Source organism: Mercenaria mercenaria, chromosome 18 (genome assembly GCF_021730395.1).
Source record: "Mercenaria mercenaria strain notata chromosome 18, MADL_Memer_1, whole genome shotgun sequence".
Taxonomy (NCBI): Eukaryota; Metazoa; Mollusca; class Bivalvia; order Venerida; family Veneridae; genus Mercenaria; species Mercenaria mercenaria.
Window position 1 is genome coordinate 37,002,012 of NC_069378.1, and position 19,050 is coordinate 37,021,061.

Consider the following 19,050-nt stretch of genomic DNA (forward strand, 5'->3'; position numbering starts at 1 on the left):
GTTCAAATTATTGCCCCAGGTTCAAAAATGTGTGTGACATGTACATAGTATAGGCTAACATAGAAGAAACCTAACTCTGTACTCACTTGAAGGAAGAAACCTAACTCTGTACTCACTTGAAGCCTTGTACACAGGTGAGCGCTTTAGGGCCAATGACCCACTTGTTAGGGGTAGCTAGAGCTAAAAACAGAAATATGTTTAAACAACTTCTCTTGAACCGCTTGATGGATCTACATAAAACTTAGTCTGGATCATTATCATAAGGTCTGTCCCAACTTTTTCATCCTCCGCCACAAGTGGTGAGTGGGTGGCTTATAGGAATGGTCCCCGTCCGTCTGAAACACTGTGTCCACTTTGTATCTCCTAAACCCCTTGAAGGATTTTCATAAACATGGTCAAAAGATCACGTCATCAAGACAATGTGCAGGACTCATGTGTCAGCCATGTCGGCTCAAGGTCAAGGTCACACCTCAAGGTCAAAGGTTTGAGCCTTTCATTTTGTGTCCGCTCTGTATCCAGGGTTCGAATTTAGCCAGATTTTCTACTTGCATTTTTTCGCAAGTGGTATTTTTTTTAACTTGCTAAATGAAAAAACAACTTGCATTTTCCGCGACTTGTCACTTTATTAGAACATTAACACAAACATCCATGTGGCGAGTCCAGCCAATCGTATTTGCGCTATATAAATAGTAACTTATTATAGATTACCAAAAAACCCACCAGATGCAGTAAACGTCATCAAAATTGGCGCAGGTACTTGTCAGCAGTTGAAAAGACATGCGCACGAGACATGTGTCGAGTGTAAACTCCGTTTATGACGAAAGATGAAAAAGTGCTCCGAAATTCGTTCTGCAAATGACAATGCACTGCAATGACCGCGAGTTGTTAAAGAAAGAACTTTGTAAGATCGAGACGACCGTTAGAAATGCATATTATTCGGCCAAAAATTTTCACTCGCAAAAAAATGCTGGTGTCTGAAATCTCACCTCGCAATTTGAAATTTGCACTCGCATTTAGCGAGTATGCGAGCTTAAATTCGATCCCTGGTATCTCCTAAACCCCTTGAAGGATTTTCATGAAACTTGGGTCCAATTTATGCCTCATCAAGACAATGTGGAGAACTTATGAATCAGCCATGTCGACTCAAGGTTAAGGTCACAACCCAAGGTCAAAGGATTGAGCCTTCCAGTTTTTGTCCACTCTTTATCTCCTAAACCCCTTGAAGGATTTTCAGATTTATTGATGTCGTCCTACATGGACTTTAAAATATACTTAATGTTCAACCCAATACCATCAACCCTTTCACTATCCATAACAGCAGCGGGGCTATAGCTGTCTGTCAGACTGCCTTATTCAAATGAAGGCACTCTGCCCCTTCTTTGGGCCACTATAGCAAAAAATAGAAATACCTCTAATGTCCTTTTCTCATAAACCACTTGATGGATCTATAGCTTCATTTTAAAGTGGTCTTCCAAATTTGTTTAAAAGGATGAGCTTGATGGCTGGAAGGGCTGCTGCAGCTGAAAATGAAAATACCTTAATTGACTTCTCGTTAAGTGCTTCACGGTTTTTCATCAGGCTTGGTCCCAAATTTATTAATCCCCCGACACAAGTGGTGGGGGGTTATAGGAATGGTCTTCGTCTGTCTGTCCGTTACACTAACGTGTCCGCTCCATATCTCCTAAACTCCTTGAAGGATTTTCATGAAACTTGGGTCAAATGATCACCTCATCAAAACGATGTGCAGAACCTATGAGTCAGCCATGCTGGCTCAAGGTCAAGGTCACAACTTAAGGTCAAATGTTTGAGCCTTCCATTTTGTGTTCGCTCTATATCTCCTAAACCCCTTGAAGGAATTTTATAAAACTTGGGTCAAATGATCACCTCATCAAGATGATGTGCAGAACCCATGAGTCAGCCATGTCTGCTCAAGTTCAAGGTCACAATTGAGGGTCAAAGGTTTGAGCCTTCCATTTTGTGTCTGCTCTATATCTCCTAAACCCCATGAACGATTTTCATCAAACTTTGGTCAAATGATCACCTCATCAAGGCGATGTGCAGAACTCATGAGTCAGCCATGCCGGCTCAAGATCAAGGTCACAACTCAAGGTCAAAGGTTTTACTCTTCCATTTCGTGTCCGCTCTATATTTCCTAAACCCCTTCAATGAATTTTATAAAACTTGGGCCAAATGATCACTTTATCAAAACGATGTGCAGAACTTACAAGTCAGCCATGCTGGCTCAAGGTCAAGGTCACAGCTTGGGGTCAAAGGTTTGAGCCTTCCATTTTGTGTCCACTCTGTATCTCCTAAACCCCTTGAAGGATTTTCATCAAACTTTAGTCAAATGGTCACCTCATCAAGAGCTCATAAGTCAGCAATGTCAACTCAAGGTCAAGGTCACAACTCAAGGTCAAAGGTTTGAGCTATGTATCTCCTAAACCCCTTGAAGGATTTTCATGAAACTTGGTTCAAATGATCACCTCATCAAGACGTTGTGCAGAATTCATAAGTCAGCCATATCAGTTCAAGGTCAAGTTCACAGCTAAAGGTCAGAGGTTTACCCTCTCACTATCCATAACAGTGGCGGGGGATTTAGCTGTCTTTCAGACTGCCTTGTTTAAATGGGAGAACTTGTGGGTCCCTTTTAGGGGCTGCTTAAGTTTAAAATAGAAATATCTTTAAAGTACTTTTTAGCTCACCTGTCACAAAGTGACAAGGTGAGCTTTTGTGATAGCGCGGTGTCCGTCGTCCGTCCGTCTGTGCGTGCGTGCATCCGTAAACTTTTGCTTGTGACCACTCTAGAGGTCACATTTTTTGTGGGATCTTTATGAAAGTTGGTCAGAATGTTCATCTTGATGATATCTAGGTCAAGTTTGCAACTGGGTCACATGCCATCAAAAACTAGGTCAGTAGGTCTAAAAACAGAAAAACCTTGTGACCTCTCTAGAGGCGAAATATTTCACAAGATCTTCATGAAAATTGGTCAGAATGTTCACCTTGATGATATCTAGGTCAAGTTCGAAACTGGGTCACGTGCCGTCAAAAACTAGGTCAGTAGGTCTAAAAATAGAAAAACCTTGTGACCTCTCTAGAGGCCATATATTTCACAAGATCTTCATGAAAATTAGTCAGAACGTTCACCTTGATGATATCTAGGTCAGGTTCGAAAGTGGGTCACGTGCTATCAAAAACTAGGTCAGTAGGTCAAATAATAGAAAAACCTTGTGACCTCTCTCGAGGCCATATTTTTCATGGGATCTGTATGAAAGTTGGTCTTAGTGTTCATCTTGATGATATCTAGGTCAAGTTCCAAAACAGGGTCATGTGCGGTCAAAAACAAGGTCAGTAGGTCTAAAAATAGAAAAACTTTGTGACCTCTCTAGAGGCCATACTTGTGAATGGATCTCCATAGAAATTGGTCAGAATGTTTATCTTGATGATATCTAGATCAGGTTCGAAACTTGGTCACATGGCTTCAAAAACTAGGTCAGTAGGTCAAATAATGAAAAAACTTAGTAACCATTCTAGAGGCCATATTTTTAATGGGATCTGTATGAAAGTTGGTCTGAATGTTTATCTTGATGATATATAGGTCAAGTTTGAAACTGGGTCAACTGCGATAAAAAACTAGGTCAGTAGGTCTAAAATTATTAAAATCTTTTGACCTCTCTAGAGGCCATATTTTTCAATGGATCTTCATATAAAATTGATCTGAATGTTCACCTTGATGATATCTAGGTTAGTTTTTAAACTGGGTCACTAGCGGTCAAAAACTAGGCCAGTAGGTATAAAAATAGAAAAACCTTGTGACCTCTCTAGAGGCCATATTTTGCATGAGATCTTCATGAAAATTAGTGAGAATGTTCACCTTGATGATATCTAGGTAAAGTTCAAAACAGGGTCACGTACCTTCAAAACTAGGTCAATAGGTCAAATAATAGAAAAACCTTGTAACCTCTCTAGAGACCATACTTTTCAATGGATCTTCATGGAAGTTAGTCAGAATGTTCACCTTGATGCTATGTAGGTCAAGTTCGAAACTGGGTCACGTGCCGTCAAAAACTGGGTCAGTAGGTCAAATAATAAAAAAATGTTGTGACCTCTCTAGAGGCCATATTTTTTATGGGATCTGTATGAAAGTTGGTCTGAATTTTCATCTTGATGATATCTAGGTGATCTTCATGAAAATTGGATAGAATGTTCACCTTGGTGATATCTAGGTCAAATTCGAAACTGGGTTACGTGCCGTCAAAAACTAGGTCAGTAAGTTAAATAATAAAAAAAACCTTTTGACCTCTCTAGAGGCCATATTTTTCATGGGATCTGTATGAAAGTTGGTCTGAATATTCATGTTGATGATATCTAGGTCAAGTTCGAAACTGGGTCAACTGCGGTCAAAAACTTGATCAGTAGGTCGAAAAATAGAAAAACCTTTTGACCTCTCTAGAGGTCATTTTTTTCAATTGATCTTCATGAAAGTTAGTCTGAATGTTCACCTTGATGATATCTAGGTAAAGTTCGAAACTGGGTCATGTACGATCAAAAACTAGGTCAGTAGGTATAAAAATAGAAAAACCTTGTGACCTCTCTTAGAGGCCATATTTTTCATGAGATCTTCTTGAAAATTGGTGAGAATGTTCACCTTGATGATATCTAGGTCAAGTTCAAAACTGGGTCACGTGCCTTCTAAAACTAGGTCATTAGGTCAGATAATAGAAAAATCTGGTGACCTCTCTAGAGGCCATATTTTTCAATGGATCTTCATAAAAATTGGTCAGAATTTTTATCTTGATGATATCTAGGTCAAGTTCAAAACTGGGTCACATGAGCTCAGAAACTAGGTCGCTATGTCAAATAATAGAAAAAACGACATCATACTCAGTTCAAAACTGGGTTATGTGGGGACAGGTAAGCGATTCAGGACCATCGTGGTCCTCTTGTTTAACTTTTGTACTGAGTTACATCCCCTTGAATTCCAAAAATTAGTCTATTTTTAGAAATTCTATTTTTAGATTTTCAATATTTTAGGTATTTTTCTAACTTTTTAGCTCACCATAGCACAAAGTGCTCAAGGTGAGCTGTTGTGACTGGTCATTGTCTGGCGTCTGGCGTGCGTCGTCCGTCAACATTTGCCTTGTGAACACTCTAGACGCCAAATTTGTAACCCAATCTGTATGAAACTTGGTCAGAATGTTAGTCTTGATGATCTCTAGGTCAAGTTCGAAACTGGGTCATGTTGGGTCCAAAACTAGTTCAGTAGGCCAGATCAAAGGAAAAGCTTGTGAACACTCTGAAGGCCACAGTTGTGGCCCAATATTTATGAAACTTGGTCAGAATGTTTGTCTTGATGATATCTAGGTCAAGTTTGAATCTGGGTCATGTGGGGTCAAAAACTAGGTCACCCGGTCCAATCAAAGGACAAGCTTGTGAACACTTTAAAGGTCACAGTTGTGGCTCAGTCTTTATGAAACTGGGTCAGAATGTTTGTCTTAATGATTTCTATGTCACTTTTGAAACTGGGTCATACGGGGTCAAAAACTAGGTCAGTAGGCCAGATCAAAGGATTAGCTTGTGAACACTCTAGGCCACAGTTGTGACTCAATCTTTATGAAATTTGATCAGAATGTTTGTCTTGATGATCTCTAGGTCAAGTTTGAATCTTGATCATGTGGGGTCAAAAACTAGGTCACCCAGTGAAATCAAAGGAAAATCTTGTGAACACTATAGGCCACAGTTGTGACCCAATCTATATGACATTTGGTCAGAAAGTTTGTCTTGATGATTTCTAAGTCAAGTTCGAATCTGGGTCATGTGGGGTCAAAAGCTAGGTCAGAAGGCCAGATCAAAGGAAAAGCTTGTGAACACTATAGAGGCCACAGTTGTGACTCAATCTTTATGAAACTTGGTCAGAATGTTTGTCTTGATGATCTCTAGGTCAAGTTGGAATCTGGGATCAAAAACTAGGTCAGTAGGCCAGATCAAGGGAAATGCTTTTGAACTCTCTAGAGGTCACAGTTGTGACTCAATGTTTATGAAACTTTGTCAGAATGTTTGCCTTGATGATCTGTAGGTCAGTTTTGAAATTGGTTCATGTGGGGTCAAAACCTAGGTCAGAAACGAGATCAATGGAAAAGTTGTGAACACTATAGAGGCCACAGTTGTGACTCCATCTTTATGAAACATGGTAAGAATGTTTGTCTTGATGATCTTTAGGTCAAGTTTTAATCTGGGTCATTTGGGGTCAAAAAGTAGGTCACATGGTCAAATCAAAGGAAAAGTTTGTGAACACTCTAAAGGCAACAGTTGTGACTCAATCTTTATGAAACTTGGTCAGAATGTTTGTCTTGATGATCTCTAGGTTAAATTCAAAACTGGGTCATGTGGGGTCAAAAGCTAGGTCAGTAAGCCAGTTCAACTCTGGTGAGCAATATAGGGCCATCAAGGCCATCTTGTTTATTATTAGTCCTATGTAAAAGGTAAAGACATTTTTTCTCTGGTAACATGTGTTGGTAAGACACTTTTTGTACCCCCCGACAACAAAGTTGTAAGGGGGGGTATACTGGTTTCAGGTTGTCTGTCTGTCTGTCTGTCCGTCTGTCCGTAGACGCAATCTTGTGCGCACCATCTCTCCTTATCCCCTTGACAGAATTTAATGAAATTTCACACAAGTGATCAGTACCAACAGTATTTGTGCATGGGGCATGTTAGGTTCTTTTAGAAAAAAAAATTGCAGAGTTATGGGACTTTTTTTTTGTTACTATACTATATACATAGACACAATCTTGTGCGCACCATCTCTCCTCATCCCCTTGACACAATTTAATGAAACTTCACACAAGTGATCAGTACCAACAGTAGTTGTGCATGGGGCATTTTAGGTTCTTTTAGAAAAAATTTTTGCAGAGTTATGGGACTTTGTTTTTTTTGTTATTATACTATATACATAGACACAATCTTGTGCGCACCATCTCTCCTCATCCCCTTGACACAATTTAATGAAACCTCACACAAGTAATCAGTAACAACATTAGTTGTGCATGAGGCATGTTAGGTTCTTTCAGAAAAAAAATTTGCAGAGTTATGGGACTTTGTTTTTTTTGTTACTATACTATATACATAGACACAATCTTGTGCGCACCATCTCTCCTCATCTCCTTTACACAATTTAATGAAACTTCAAACAAGTGATCAGTAACAACAGTAGTTGTGCATGGGGCATGTTAGGTTCTTTCAGCGACAAAAATTGCAGAGTTATGGGACTTTGTTTCTTGTTAACATACTATGTACATACAGTCTGCATATGCAATCTTGTGCATGCCTAATCTACCAAACCCTTACACACAATTTAATGAAACTTCACACAAGTGATCAGTACCAGCCCTAGTTGTGCATGGTGCATGTTACATTCTTTTAGATAAATATTCTGCATAATTATGGGACTTTGTTTTTTGTTACTATACTGTATACATACAGTCAATATACATACAGTCCACATAATTATGCAATCTTGTGTGCGTCAAATTGCAATGTACTGTGTCGGTGCATGCGGGGGGTACATTCATCACCTTTAGTGATAGCTCTAGTTTGTATTCATTTTTAGTGTATCTTTTATATTAGAGATTTTTGTATTTACCTCATCCCTCATCCTTATATAGGGCACATATACTAGTATTACTTATAAGTTTTTTCACGTTTTATATTATTCTAAGTATTTTTAAAATTTCTTATGGTTGATGGTTGCCATTCTTCTGTGACAACACTGTATGGTGGGGGTATTAGTCACTCCTGTGACAGTTCTAGTTGATATTTGCCGAAAGAGAAACATGCGAATTGAAAATGTCTTAAATAATTTAAAAGCAGCAGATAACCAGCTACAAAGTGCAGTTTTAATAAGAAAATGTGACCATATCACAGCCATCCAGTTTATTGTTTAGAAAGTTTCAGAACATGTTTGATATATTTTCAGGCAATGTGTTGATCTGTTCCTTGACTTCATCAACATTTTCCGTCGCCTCCTAATCATCCTTGCAAATAAGGTAAGTCTTACCATTTACAGTTCTCTACATGTTCCCCAGGCTTACCTCTATTTATTAGAGTGGGAGGCCCAGTGCTTTGTGTAAAATTGTATTAAGTTCAGTTCAGATAAATGGGTAACCTGTGTAGCCTTGATTTATTTACAAAAGAAGGAAAGATGTGATCATAAAATGTGTTTGTACTATTAATAGATTAGTTAAAACACTGTGGCCTTCTTCAAAATGCACCTATGCTCAGTGTATCATAGTTGATTTAGCAGAAGTGACTGAAAAAATTGAGGCTGTGTTAAAGTCCCATTATTTCTCTGAAATAGCATTATTTTCCTTAGAAAGAAGACCACGAAACATTGTCAGATTGTAGAGCTCCCTAAATGGTACAGAAACAGCATATATTTGGTCTTTGTTGACACTTTATCCTTCGGAAAATAATAACCGCAAAACGCCATTTAGTATTTTGTATGGATGACAAAATACTGCCAGTGTTTACATATTTAATCTGCGGGTCTTTCCAATGACAGTTCATAATAACTCGGAATAATTGAATCACGTTATCCACACAAAAATTCAAGATGGAACCTCTGCACACACCAAAAAAACGAAAAACAGCTTACTCCGAGCGTTTCATTACAAATTGCTTGTCCAAGGAATACGAGTTGATGTTGCGCACAGAAATTTAACAACAGAACCGGTGTAACAGCCCAGTTTTTCCCCGGGGAAAAAAACAACCAGTTGATTTTTTCCCCACTGGTTGTTTTTTTCCCACCTACGTTTTTGTGCATAAACAAAGGAGAAAAAACCAACCCCCTGGTTGGTATTTCCCCCCTAGTTTTTGTACATAAACATGGGTGAAAAAAGAACACAACTGGTTGGTTTTTCCTCCCCCCTAGTTGTTTCCCCCCCACCCCACCCCTAGTTTTCGTACATAAACAAGGGAGAAAAAAACGTGTCCCCCCCTCCCCCTCCCCCCCAGTTTTTGTGCATAAAAAAGGTATAAACATTCGGTTGTTTTTTTCCCCCCTAGTTCATTTTTCCCCCTAGTTTTTTTGTGCATAAACAAGGTAGAAAAAAACAACCAATTGGTTTTTTCTCACCCCTGGTTGTTTTTTTCCCCCTAATATCTAGGTTTTTGTGCATAAACAAGGAAAAAAAAAACAACTGGTTGTTTTTCTCCCCCTTGGTTTCTTTTTTCCCCTAGTTTTTGTGCATAAACAAGGGAAAAAAATAACCAGTTGTTTTTTTCTCCCCCACCGCCCTAATAACTAAGTTTTTGTGCATAAACGAGGGAGGAAAAAGAACTGGTTGTTTTTTTTCCCTTGTTTGTCAAAAAAAACTAGGGGGAAAAACTGACTGGTTGTTTTTTTTCACCCCTGGTACGTATGTGTCTACGTGTGTGAATACCAACGGACTGGTTGGTACTTTCCCCCCTAGCAAGTATGTGTGAATAACAGACAGTGAAAGGGGAAGAAACTGACTTGTTGGTTTTTTCCCCCTAGAATGTATGTGCTTGCATGTGTAAAAAATAGGCGATGAAGGGGGAAGGAACTGACTGTTTGGTTCTTTCCCCCCTAGTGTGTATGTATGTACATGTGTGAATTATAGGCGGGAAAGGGGGAAGAAAATGAAAGGTTGGTTCTCTCCACCTTAGTATGTAGGTATCTACATATGTGATTAATGTACAGTAAAGGGGGAAGAAACTGACTAGTTGGTTCTTTCCCCCTAGTGTGTTTGTATCTACATGTGTGAATAATAGGCGGTGAAGGCGGAAGAAACTGACTGGTTGGTTCTTTCCCCCCTTGTATGTTATATTTGGGTTTTATGGCGCACCAACACAGTATAGGTTATATGGTGCCAAACAGGACTACAAATTTTGGTTTCACATCTCATTTACATCTAAATAAAAACATGAGGTATTGAATCAAAATTTGCATACCTGCTGGATTCACAGAGTTACAGCAAAACCAAGTGTTAAGACCCTGTTAGTCGCCTCTTACGATCATGCAAGGGTAAGGCAGTTGTTCCAATTCTTTTCATACACAGATCGTCCCAGAACCACATGAGGCCCCTTGTATGTACAAGTGTATGTGTCAACATGTGTGAACAATAGGTGGTGAAGGGAGAAGAAACTGACTGGTTAGTTCTTTTCCCTAGTATGTACAAGTGTATGTGTCTACATGTGTGAACAATAGGCGGTGAAGGGAGAAGAAAATGACTGGTTGGTTCTTTCCCCCCTAGTATGTACAAGTGTATGTGTCTACATGTGTGAAGGCAGTGAAGGGAGAAGAAACTGACTGGTTGGTTCTTTCCCCCCTAGTATGTACAAGTGTATGTGTCTACATGTGTGAATAATAGACGGTGAAGGGAGAGGAAACTGACTGGTTGGTTCTTTCCCCCAGTATGTACAATGTATGTGTCTACATGTGTGAAGGCAGTGAAGGGAGAAGAAACTGACTGGTTGGTTCTTTCCCCCCTTGTATGTACAAGTGTATGTGTCTACATATGTGAATAATAGGCGGTGAAGGGAGAGGAAACTGACTGGTTGGTTCTTTCCCCCAGTATGTACAAGTGTATGTGTACAAATATCAGGGGGGAAAGAACCAACTAGTCAGTTTCTTCCCCCTTCACCGTGTATTATTCAGACATGCAGATATACACATACCAGGGGGGAAAGAACCAACTAGTCAGTTTCTTTGTCCTTCACCCTGTATTATTCAGACATGCAGATATACAAATACCAGGGGGGAAAAACCAACTAGTCAGTTTCTTTCTCCTTCACTGTGTATTATTCAGACATGCAGATATACACATACCAGGGGGGAAAGAACCAACTAGTCAGTTTCTTCTTCACACCTATACACATCCTGTAGTTTATATATTATTCAGACATGCAGATATACACATACCAGGTGGGAAAGAACCAACTAGTCAGTTTCTTCCCCCTTCACTGTGTATTATTCAGACATGCAGATATACACATACCAGCGGGGGGGAGAAAATCAACTAGTAAGTTTCTTCCCCCTTCACCGTGTATTATTCAGACATGCAGATATGCACATACCTGGGGGGAAAGAACCAACAAATACCAGGGGGGAAAGAACCAACTAGTCAGTTTCTTCTCCCTTCACCATGTATTATTCAGACATGCAGATATACACATACCAGGGGGGGAAAGAACCAACTAGTCAGTTTCTTCCCCCTTCACCGTGTATTATTCAGTTATGCAGATATACATACATAAAAGGGGCTAAAAAACCAATTAGTCAATTACTTCCACCTTCACCGTGTATTATTCAGACATGCAGATATACACATACCAGGGGGGAAAGAACCAACTAGTCAGTTTCTTCCCCCTTCACCGTGTATTATTCAGTTATGCAGATATACATACATACAAGGGGCTAAAAAACCAATTAGTCAATTACTTCCACCTTCACCGTGTATTATTCAGACATGCAGATATACACATACCAGGGGGGAAGAACCAACTAGTCAGTTTCTTCCCCCTTCACCGTGTATTATTCAGACATGCAGATAAACACATACCAGGGGGGAAAGAACCAACTAGTCAGTTCCTTCCCCCTTTACTGTGTATTACTCAGACATGCAGATATACACATACCAGGGGGGAAAGAACCAACTAGTCAGTTTCTTCCCCCTTCACCGTGTATTATTCAGACATGCAGATAAACACAAACCATAGGGGAAAGAACCAACTAGTCAGTTTCTTCCCCCTTCATAGTATATTATTCAGACATGCAGATACATACATACAAGGGGGGGGGGGACCACCTATCAGTTTCTTCCCCCTTCACCGTGTATTATTCAGACATGCAGATATACAAATACCAGGGGGGAAAGAACCAACTAGTAAATTTCTTCCGCCTTCATCGTGTATTATTCAGACATGCAAATATACACATTAAAAGGGGGAAAGAACCAACTAGTCAGTTTCTTCCCCCTTCACTATATATTAAACCAGCCAGGGGGGAGAAAATACCAACCAGTTGGTTTTTAGCTCACCTGTCACAAAGTGACAAGGTGAGCTTTTGTGATCGCGCAGCGTCCGTCGTCCGTCAGTCCGTAAACTTTTGCTTGTGACCACTCTAGAGGTCACATTTTTCATGGGGTCTTTATGAAAATTGGTCAGAATGTTTACCTTGATGATATCTAGGTCAAGTAGAAACTGGGTCACGTGCGGTCAAAAACTAGGTCAGTAGGTCTGAAAATAGTAAAACCTTGTGACCTCTCTAGAGGCCATATTTTTCAGAAGATCTTCATGAAAATTGGTCAGAATGTTCACCTTGATGATATCTAGGTCAAGTTTGAAACTGGGTCACGTGCCATCAAAAACTAGGTCAGTAGGTCAAATAATAGAAAAACCTTGTGACCTCGTTAGAGGCCATACTTTTCAATGGATCTTCATGAAAATTGGTCAGAATGTTAACCTTGATGATATCTAGGTCAAGTTCGAAACTGGGTCACGTGTCTTCAGAAACTAGGTCAGTAGGTCAAATAATAAAAAAACCTTGTGACCTCTTTAGATGCCATATTTTTCATGGGATCTGTATGAAAGTTGGTCACAATGTTCATCTTAATGATATTTAGGTCAAGTTCGAAACTGGGTCACGTGCGGTCCAAAAGTAGGTCAGTAGGTCTAAAAATAGAAAAACCTTGTGACCTCTCTAGAGGCCATACTTTTCAATGGATCTTCATGAAAGTTGGTCAGAATGTTCATCTTGATTATATCTATGTCAACTTCGAAACTGGGTCACCTGCCATCAAAAACTAGGTCAGTAGGTCAAATAATAAAAAAACCTTGTGACCTCTCTAGAGGCCATATTTTTCATGGGATCTGTATGAAAGTTGGTCAGAATGTTTATCTTGATGATATCTAGGTCAAGTTTGAAACTGGGTCAACTGCGGTCAAAAACTAGGTCAGTAGGTCTAAAAATAGAAAAACCTTGTGACCTCTCTAGAGGCCATACTTTTGAATGGATCTTCGTGGAAATTGGTCAGAATGTTCACCTTGATGATATCTAGGTCAAGTTCAAAACTGGGTCACGTGCCTTCAAGCCTTCAATAACTAGGTCAGTAGGTCAAATAATAAAAAAAGCATTGTGACCTCTGTAGAGGCCATATTTTTCATGGGATCTGTATGAAAGTTGGTCAGAATGTTCACCTTGGTGATATCTAGGCCTAGTTTGAAACTGGGTCATCTGCCTTCAAAAACTAGGTCAGTAGGTCGAAAAATAGAAAAACCTTGTGACCTCTCTAGAGGCCATATTTTTCAAAGGATCTTCATGAAAATTGGTCAGAATTGTTATCTTGATGATATCTAGGTCAAGTTTAAAACTGGGTCACGTGAGCTCAAAAACTAGGTCAGTAGGTCAAATAATAGAAAAAACGACATCATACTCAGTTCAAAACTGGGTCATATGGGGACAGGTGAGCAATTCAGGACCATCATGGTCCTCTTGTTTCTCACTTGTTAATGCACAAAAACTAGGGGAGGAAAACCAACCAACAGGGAGAAAAAATCAACCGGTTGTTTTTTTCTCCCATGTTTATGCACAAAAACTAGGGGGAAAAAAACAACCAGTGGGGAGAATAAAAACAACCAGTTGGTTTTTTGTCCCTTGTTAATGCACAAAAACTTAGTTATTAGGGGGGAAAAAGCAACAGGGCGGGGGGGGGGGGGGGGGGAGAAAATACAACTGGTTGTTCTTTTCTCCCTTGTTTATGCACAAAAACTAGGGGTGGAAAAACCAGCCAGGGGGCCAAAGAATCAACTGGTTAGTTTTTTCCCCGCGGAAGAAATCAACCAATTGGTTTTTTCCTTGCGGAAAAACCTGACTGGGGAAAAATCTGACCATTACACCGGGACACAGACAATATCATCAGTGGTTACAATAAAAATACTCTAAAAGTCAACTGCTGCAGTGCTCGAGAGAGCTAAGGCGCTGGTTCGGAAAACTCTGTTTTTGTCAGGGCCGCGGGTTCGCTCCCTGCTGAAGACAATCTCTTTTTTTTCTTTTTTTTTCTTTTTTGAATGATTTTTAGCTCATCTGATTTTCTGAAAAAAAAAAAAAAAAGTTATTGGTCATCACTTGATTGGCGTCGGCATTGCCTGGTTAAGTTTTACGTTTAGGTCAGTTTTTCTCCTAAACTATCAAAGCTATTGCTTTAAAACTTGCACCAGTATTAGCTGACTCTGTACAGCAAGAAACATAACTCCATCCTGCTATTTGAAAGAATTATGATCCCTTTTGGGCTTAGAAAATATCAGATTTCTTGGTTAAGTTTTATGTTTAGGTCAGCTTTTCTCCTAAACTATTAAAGCTGTTGCTTTGAAACTTGCAGCACTCGTTCACCATCAAAAGCTGACTCTTTATAGCATAGAAACATAACTCCTTCCTGCTTTTTGCAAGAATTATGGCCCCTTTTGGGAGTAGAAAATCAGATTTCTTAGTTAAGTTTTGTGTTAAGGTCAGCTTTTCTCCTAAACTATCAAAGCTATTGCTAAAAAACTTGCAACACTTGTTCACCATCAAAAGCTGACTCTGTACAACAAGAAACATAACTCCATCCTGCTTTTTTGCAAGAATTATGGCCCCTTTTGGACTTTGAAAATATCAGTTTCTTCATTAAGTTTTGCATTTACGTCAACTTTTCTCCTTTATTATCCCCCGCCGATGAAATCGGGAGGGGGGTATTGAAATGGCGTTGTCCGTCCGTCAGTCCGTCCGTCCGTCCGTCCGCAGCCATTTCTCAGTAACTACTTGGTAGAATTTCATGAAACTTGAAATAAACATGAACCAACATACTGCGATGATGCCCGTCAAGTTTTTTTTTTGATTGGTCAATTTCCCTCAGAGTTATTGCCCTTGATTTAATAAAAAATGTCTGTCTGCAGCCATTTCTCAGTAACTAACAGGTAGAATTTCATCAAATTTGAAATAGACAGGAACCAAGATACTGCGCTGATGCCCTTCAAGTTTTTTTTCGATTGGTCAATTTTCCATTTAGTTATTGCCCTTTAATTGTTTAAAAATCCACAGATCTGTACATAACAAACCAACCAATTGAAAGAATTTCATTAAACTTCTTCCATTCTTTTCCATGTACATTTATTATAAACATGTGATGTTGTGTACCTACACCTGGTCACCACCTTACATTGGTCACCCCCCCCCCCCCCCCCCCCCCCCATTTTTTTTTTATTTTTTTTTTTTTTTTTTTTTTCATTTTTCGTTTTCTACCAATATTTATAATCAACATGTAAACTGTTGTATCCTCAACCCCCCCCCCCCCCCCCCCACCCAAACAAACCATTCATTTTCTTTTAATTTGATTTGACTAATGAAATTATTTGCTTCTTGGTAACATTCTTAACTTTTTGCAGGATATATTTTTTTGCCGTTCCTCAACTCTGACCCTTTCGGCGGGGGATTCCAATTCAACGAATTTGCTTGTGGTCAAAGCTATTGCTTTAAAACTCTGGAGCATTTAATCGCCATTTAAAGCTGACACTGCACAGCAAGTACTGTAACTCTGCATTGCTTTTTGCAAGAATTATGGCCCCTTTTGGACTTAGAAAATATCAGATTTATTGGTTAAGTTTTATGTTTAGGTAAACTTTTCTCCTAGACTATCAAAGCTATTGCTTTGAAACTTGCAACAGTTGTTCACCATCATAAGCTGACTCTGTACATCAAGAAACATAACTCCATCCTGCTTTTTACAAAAGTTATGGCCCTTTTTGGACTTAGAAAATCATGGGTAGGACAATTTTTATGCCCCCGAAGGGAGGCATATTAGTTTTCAACTGTCCGTCCGTTCGTTAGTTAGTTAGTTAGTTTGTCACAACATTAACTTTTTGCATGTAGGCACTTTACTCGTGACCCACTGCACCCGGGACCTTCAAACTTCACATGCTGATAGTACTTATTGAGTACACCACCCGTACTGACTTTGGGGTCACCAGGTCAAAGGTCAAGGTCACAGGGGCCGACGTTACCTTTTTGCATGAAGGCACTTTACTCACCAACCACTGCACCCAGGACCTTCAAACTTTACATGCTGATAGTACTTATTGAGTACACCACCCCTACTGACTTTGGGGTCACCAGGTCAAAGGTCAAGGTCACAGGGGCCAACGTTAACTTTTTGTATGAAGGCACTTTACTCACGAACTGCTGCACCCAGGACCTTCAAACTTCACATGCTGATAGTACTTATTGAGTACACCACCCCTGCTGACTGGGTTCACCAGGTCAAAGGTCAAGGTCACAGGGGCCAACGTTAACTTTTTGCGTGAAGGCACTTTACTCGCGAACCACTTCACCAAGGACCTTCAATCTTCACATGCTGATATTACTTATTGAGTACACCACCCCTACTGACTTTGGGGTCACCAGATCAAAGGTCAAGGTGCTGCGGGGGCATTTGTCACCATTAGTGACAGCTCTTGTTCTATTATACAAAAAAATCAGATGAGCGTCAGCACCTGCAAGGCGGTGCTCTTGTTTATTTATTAGAACTATTTTTAAACAGCCATTATTTGCTGAAATATTTTTTATGAGTCTTTCCCTTTGAATAATGATCAATGTTTTGCTGCTTTATTGTAGTTATATTGAAATGTTATGCGGAATGTAAGAAAATGGATAATGGTAACTGATGTTATTTGGAATAAAGTTGGGTGAAAGGTTACTTATTACGGCGATTTTCAAATAAGAATTTGGCAGTTTCATTTGTAATACCTATTTTTCCATTTCCCTTGATAATTTGGTATTTATATACTAAGACTATGCTCTAAACTTGTTAAAATTTCAGTAGAAAAGAGTGATTTCTTGAATTAAATTAATGTATATATCTAAATATAAAATTCAAAAGTGTTGACACTGGTCTATTTAAGGAACACATCTTCAGCTTTATATCTGTATTTCAACACTAACCATGAGAATAATAATTGCAAACACAATGATTTTTCCATAGAAATGTAAGATGAGGGGTACAGCTGTAAGAATTTTAAGCTTTGAAATTTGTTTGAATAAATGAAGATAACACTGATATATTACTTACATTAGAAATAGAATGTTTTGAAGCTACATTAAACGAGAAAGATATTTTTTTTAAATATTTTTCTAAGAAATTACCATAAAAAGCAAGATAAAAGATATTTTAAACATCTCATGGTTACTTTAAATGTTAAGATAAATAGGGTACCATGTAAAGAGTTTGATAATCTGCTGATAATATTACCCTAATATTAATGCCCCCCTTCAAAGAAGGAGGGGTATATTGTTTTGCAGATGTCTGTCGGTCGGTTGGTTGGTCTTTATGTAGCCCAAACCATTTCTGGATGATAACTCAAGAAGGCTTGGGCCTAGGATCATGAAATTTGATGGGAGGTTGGTCATTACCAGCAGATGACCCCTATTGATTTTGAGATCAGTATGTCAAAGGTCAAGGTCACAGTGACCCGGAACAGTTAAACGGTTTCCGGATGATAACGCAAGAACGCTTGGGTCTAGGATCATGAAAGTTGATAGGGAGGTTGGTCATGACCAGCAGATGACCCCTATTGGTTTTGAGGTCAGTAGGTCAAAGATCAAGGTCACAGTGACCTGGAACGGTAAAACGGTTTCCGGATGATAACTGAAGAATGCTTGGGCATAGGATCGTGAAAGTTGATAGGGAGGTTGAGCATTACCAGCAGATGACTCCTATTAATTTTGAGGTCAGTAGGTCAAAGGTCAAGATCACAGTGACCAGGAACAGTAAAACAGTTTCCGGACAATATTTCGAGAACATTTGGGCCTAGGATCAGGAAAATTGATAGGGAGGTTGGTCATGACAAGCAGATGGCCCTTATTGATTTTGAGATCATTAAGTCCAAGTTCAGTGTCACATTGGCAAGGAACAGTTGAACGGTTTCCGGACAATAACTCAAAAACACTTGGGCCAAGGGTCATGAAAGTTGATAGAGAGGTTAATCATGACCAGCAGATGACCCCTATTGATTTTGAGGTCAGTAGGTCAAAGGTCAAGCATACAGTGACCCGGAACTGTTGGTTAAATACAAACATATAAATGTGAGTTGGTGTATGGTTGGTTAAATACAAACATGTAAATGTGAGTTGGTGTATGGTTGGTTAAATACAAACATGTAAATGTGAGTTGGTGTATGGTTGGTTAAATACAAACATGTAAATGTGAGTTGATGTATGTTTGGTTAAATACAAACATGTAAATGTGAGTTGGTGTATGTTTGGTTAAATACAAACATGTAAATGTGAGTTGGTGTATGGTTGGTTAAATACAAACATGTAAATGTGAGTTGGTGTATGGTTGGTTAAATACAAACATGTAAATGTGAGTTGGTGTATGGTTGGTTAAATACAAACATGTAAATGTGAGTTGGTGTATGGTTGGTTAAATACAAACATGTAAATGTGAGTTGATGTATGTTTGGTTAAATACAAACATGTAAATGTGAGTTGATGTATGTTTGGTTAAATACAAACATGTAAATGTGAGTTGGTGTATGGTTGGTTAAATACAAACATGTAAATGTGAGTTGGTGTATGGTTGGTTAAATACAAACATGTAAATGTGAGTTGATGTATGTTTGGTTAAATACAAACATATAAATGTGAGTTGGTGTATGGTTGGTTAAATACAAACATATAAAATTAGTTGAGTTTTGGTGTGTTTGGTTGAATATAATCATATAAATATGGGTTTTAGTATGTTAACTTTGGTTGAATAGAAATATAGATTAAGAGTTGTGATATGTTTGGTTAAATATGTTATTGTTACTGTTACAGGAGGGGAACAAGAAGAAGAGGAAGGATTAAGGACAGTGACATGCAACAGCAGGCAGTGTATCTGTACACTTACATGTTCTAATAGACATTCTTGTTTTAACAAAGTTTCAACATCACTTTTGATTTGGTACAATATTTTTTATTAAGGAGGTAGGTTACCTTGTTACAAGGGTAAATTCAAGTTAGTT

General features: G+C 38.9%; 1 protein-coding gene across 2 annotated transcripts in view; it reads left to right on the forward strand.

The window, feature by feature from the left end:
• LOC123537942 (bax inhibitor 1-like) overlaps positions 1-19,050 on the forward strand; it is a 146,600-nt gene that overhangs the window by 119,374 nt on the left and 8,176 nt on the right. Inside the window, exons 8-9 of one of the 2 annotated variants that reach the window (XR_008368496.1) lie at positions 7,970-8,039; positions 18,863-19,004. Coding sequence is in view for 1 of the 2 variants with exons in the window: in XM_045321887.2 (XP_045177822.1) it covers positions 7,970-8,039; positions 18,863-18,892 (100 nt within the window). In the remaining variant the exon portion in view is untranslated. Of the gene's footprint in view, positions 1-7,969; positions 8,040-18,862; positions 19,010-19,050 lie in introns of those variants that run through there. The other variant, XM_045321887.2, reaches the window with a different exon arrangement.